This window comes from Anolis carolinensis, unplaced genomic scaffold (genome assembly GCF_035594765.1).
Source record: "Anolis carolinensis isolate JA03-04 unplaced genomic scaffold, rAnoCar3.1.pri scaffold_7, whole genome shotgun sequence".
Classification (NCBI taxonomy): Eukaryota; Metazoa; Chordata; class Lepidosauria; order Squamata; family Dactyloidae; genus Anolis; species Anolis carolinensis.
In genome coordinates, this window is record NW_026943818.1 from 29,455,211 (window position 1) to 29,460,210 (window position 5,000).

Below are 5,000 nucleotides of genomic sequence, written 5' to 3' on the forward strand. Positions count from 1 at the left end.
CTTCCTCCCTCTCTACCTCCACCGGGCTTCCTTTCCCCTTCTTTTGGGAAGACCCTTGACCCCAATGAGGAGGGGCCACTTCACCCCTCCTTGGGCCACGAGGCAGGCGGTCACTCTCCGTGGGCGAAACCGCTTTCCTCCGAAGGCCTGGTGGTTTCTTCACCCGAATGACTCTGCAAAAAACGGACGCAACGGGCTCGCATTTTCCAGGAAAGGCTGCGTCAGGCACAAGACTCCCTTTTGTAAACGAGGCAGAATCTTTTTCCTGACGTGTCTGTGTATATGTTTTGGGCGCAGAAACGCAGCACGAGGCGGCTGCTTCGTGGCACGTCATTGTTGGGTTGCTGTGAGTCTTCTGGGCTGCCTGGCTCATAGCCCCCCCCCCCCGGCAGCATCCTCTCCTGACATTTCTCCCACATAAATGTGGGCCAAATGTCAGGAGAGAGTGCTTCCGGAACAGGCAGCCCGGAAAAACAACACACCGCAAGCCAGGGATTCCGTCTGTGAAAGCCTTCGACAACATATTTTAACATATTATTATTATTATTATTATTATTATTATTACTATATTTTTGCATTTTTAGATATTATATTAAGGTAATTATATTAAGTTGGGGCTCATCTCCATTTCTAAGCCCAAGAGCCGGCGTTGTCCGCAGACACCTCCAAGGTCATGTGGCCACTGGCATGACCACATGGAGCGCCGTTACCTTCCCGCCGGAGCAGTACCTATTGATCTACTCACACTCTGGGGGTTGGTGCTCATCTCCATTTCTAAGCCCAAGAGCCGGCGTTGTCCGCAGACACCTCCAAGGTCATGTGGACATAGGTATGACAGCATGGAGCGCTGTTACCTTCCCACCGGAGCAGTACCTATTGATCTACTCACATTGGCATGTTTTCGAACTACAAGGCTGGCAGGAGCTGGAGCTAACACCAGGTGCTCACTCGGCTCCCGGGATTTGAACCTGGGACCTTTCGGTCTGCAAATTCAACAGCTCAGTGCTTTAACACACTTCGCCACCGGGGCTCCTAACATTATTATTATTATTATTATTATTATTATTATTATTATTATTATTATAATGAGGCGAATTAAGCAGTCGCTTGGGGTGCAAACATACGGCGGCGCAGTCGAGACTGCTTTTTCTGTCGATTTCTCGTAAAACATGATGTTTTGGTGCTTAGTTTGTAAAATCTTAACGTGATTTGATGTTTAATAGGCTTTTCCTTAATCCCTCCGTATTATCCAACATTTTTGCTTATCCAACGCTTTTATTTTTCAGTGATTTTTTTTGGGGGGGGGGTGCCAAAATTCTGTTCGGCTACGCTTGAAAATTACCTAGGGCCGGCTCTGGGAAGAAGGAAGAAGGATGGAATGAAGGAAGGAAAGAATGGATGGAAGGAACGAATGAACGAAGGAGGGAAGGAAGGAAGGAAGGAAGGAAGGAAGGGAAGAAAGGAGGGAAAGAAGGAAGGAAGGAAAGAATGGATGGAAGAAAGGAATGGGGGGAAAAGGAGAGAAGGAAGAAAGAAGCATGGAAGGAACGAAGGAAGGAAGGAAAGAAGGAAGGTAAGAAGGTAGGAAGGAAAGAATGGATGGAAGAAAGGAAGGAAGCAAAGAAAAAAGAAGGGAAGGAAGGAAGGAAGGAAGGAAGGAAGGAAAGAAAAAAGGAGGGAAGGAAGAAGGAAGGAAGGAAGGAAGGAAGGAAGGAAGGAAGGAAGGAAGGAAGGAAGGAAGGAAGGAAAGAAAAAAGGAGGGAAGGAAAGAATGATAGAAGGAAGGAAGGAAGAAAGGATGGAAGAAAGGAAGGAAAGAGGATAAGAAGGAAAGAAAAAAGGAGGGAAGGAAGAAGGAAGGAAGGAAGGAAGGAAGGAAGGAAAAGAGAGAAGGAAGGAATTATGGAAGAAAGGAAAACGTAAGAGGGTAGGAAGGAAGGAAGGAAAGAATGATAGAAGGAGGAAAGGAAGGAAGGAACGAAAGAATAAAGGAAGGAAGGAATGATGGAAGAAAGGAAGCAAAGAAAAAAGGAGGGAAGGAAAGAATGATAGAAGGAAGGAAGGAAGGATGGATGGAAGGATGGATGGAAGGAAGGAAGGAAGGAAGGAAAAAAGGAATGATGGAAGAATGGAAGGAAGGTAAGAGGTTAAGAAGGAGGGAAGGAAAGAATGGATGGAAGAAAGGAAGGAAGGAAGGATAGAAGGAAGGATGGAAGGAAGGAAAGAAGGAAGGAAGGAAGGAAGGAAGGAAGGAAGGAAGGAAGGATGGAAGGAACGAATGGACGAAGGATGGAAGGAAAGAATGATAGAAGGGAGGAAGAATGATGGAAGGAAAGAAAGAAGGAGGGTAAGAAGGAAGGAAGGAAAGAATGTATGGAAGAAAGGAATGAAGAAGAAAGGAGAGAAGGAAGAAAGAAGGATGGAAGGAACGAAGGAAGGAAGGAACGAACGAACGAACGAACGAACGAATAACGAAGGAGGGAAGGAAGGAATGATGGAAGAAAGGAAGGAGGGAAGGAAGAAGGAAGTCTTTCCTTTGGTCTTGCTCTTGTCCTTCTTTTCTTCCCTTCTTCTGAGTCAGGGCTTCCCTCCTTCTCCTCCCTTTTGGGGCCTTGAGTCACGAGACCCCCTTCCAGGAATCCCAAAGAAAGAAAGAAAGAAAGAAAGAAAGAAAGAAAGAAAGAAAGAAAGAAAGAAAGAAAGAAAGAAAGAAAGGGATTCCCAGAGAAGAAGCCTTGCCTTCTATTCTTGGGTCTGAATCACTGTCTCGGCCTATTTGCATCCCGGATGCTGAGACCACGGCTCTTTCTTCCCCTTTTTTCCCCTCCCTCTTCCTTCTCTTTATTGATTATAATTATATTTTATCTTTATTATATTATTATATTATTATGTTTTATTATTATATTATATTTATTTTATTATTATGGTATATTATTGTATTATTTTTATTATATTTATTTTATTATTATGATATTATATTATTGTATTATTTTTATTTTTATATTTTATTATTATATTATATTGTTATTATTATGATATTATATTATTGTATTATTTTATCATTATATTTATTATATTATATTATTGTATCATTTTTATCATATTATATTTATTATATTATGATATAATATTATTGTATTATATTTTATTATTATATATTTATTTTATTATTATGATATTGTATTATTGTATTATTTTTATTATATTATATTTATTATATTATTATATTATTGTATTATTTTTATTATTATATTGTATCATTACTATATATTTATTATATTATTATATTATTGTATTATATTTTATTATTATATTATATTTATTTTATTATTATTTATTATCATTATTATATATTTATTATATTATGACATTATATTATTGTATTATATTATAATATTATATTATTATTATATCTTATCATTATTATATATTTATTATATTATGATATTATATTATTGTATTATATTTTATTATGATATTGTATTTATTTTATTATTATATTTTATCATTATTATATATTTATTCTATTATGATATTATATTATTGTATTATCTTTTATTATGATATTATATTATTGTATTATATTTTATTATTATATTATTACGTGTATTATATTACTCTATTATTATTAAAAGGATACATAGCACATTTACATTGAAGAAGATGAGAATAAGGATTTGATCAGAGTCAGAGAGTCTTATCTTAAATTTGAGCTTTATGTAAACATTCAAAAACATTTAATCTTCTAATGCATCAATTAATGTAATTTTATTGATATTTATTTTTATTTCTGAAATTTACCCCCCTGGGCTTATACTCCCATTTTTTCCCATTTTTATATTCCCATTTTTTTGTGGTAAAATTAGGTGCCTCGGCTTATATTCGGAAAGTGGTTATTATATCATATTATTATATATTATTGTATTTTTGTATCATTTTATTATTTATATAACCTATTATTAATTAATTAAATAAAGTAAATATTATATTAATTTAATAAAGTATTAAATGTCACAATCATATGCAGCTGTTGGGTGCTATTGCGGCATGTCTTAAAGCAACGGTACGTCGAATTTCCAAAGAACCGCTCTTGTAACACAGAGGAATTTCCCTGTTTTGGCTCTGCAAAATCCTCTGACCACGTCCTACGTCCCCGTCATGAGGAAATCCCACGCCGTGGCCTATAAAAACCACAAGAAAAAGGAGAGAAGCCTCAGATTCCACCGGAGAGGCTGCCGCAACAATTTCTCCTCCTTTGCGCCGGAACCTGAACCATGTCATCCTCCTCCTCCTCCTCCTCTTCTTTGCTCCTGGCCTTGCCTGCCTTGGCCCTGCTGCTCGTGGTTGCCTTTCTCAGCAGTCCAGTCGCCTCCGCCCCACGTGAGTCTTCGTTGGGGATGATGGGAAGCAGAGTAGCTGTAATAATAATAATAATAATAATAATAATAATAATAATAATAATAATATATTATTATTATTATTATTATTATTAATATTAATATTATTATTAAATAAATACACATTTATAATATTCTTATCTACTACTATTATTGGGAGATATATAATAATAATTTTTTAAAAATAGTCATCATAGGGATAAGAGTATAATGAATGTGCCTTTATTATATTTATTCTAAATAGCATTATTTATAATAAAAATAATTTATTATAAATAATTATATTATTATATTATATTTATTTAATAATTTATTATTATTATTATTGTTATTATTATTATTATTATTATTAAATACACATTTATAATATTCTTATCTACTCCTACTATTACTGGGAGATATATAATAATAATTTTTTTAAAAAATAGTCATCATAGGGATAAGAGTATAATGAATGTGCCTTTATTATATAGCATTATTTATAATAAATATAATTTATTGGATATAAAATTTATGTTGGATAAGTGAGACTCTACTGTATATATATAAAGAAAAAAGAAGAAACCTTCCATGCAATGTTTTGTTGTGCCAGCTGTCAGCTCT

At 35.1% G+C, this 5,000-nt stretch overlaps 1 protein-coding gene across 1 annotated transcript in view; it reads left to right on the top strand.

The window, feature by feature from the left end:
• LOC134293308 (C-C motif chemokine 4-like) overlaps positions 1-5,000 on the top strand; it is a 10,851-nt gene that overhangs the window by 1,604 nt on the left and 4,247 nt on the right. Inside the window, exon 2 of the mRNA XM_062960512.1 lies at positions 4,028-4,380. Coding sequence (XP_062816582.1) covers positions 4,275-4,380 — 106 coding nt within the window. The 5' untranslated portion in view covers positions 4,028-4,274. The remainder of the gene's footprint in view (positions 1-4,027; positions 4,381-5,000) is intronic.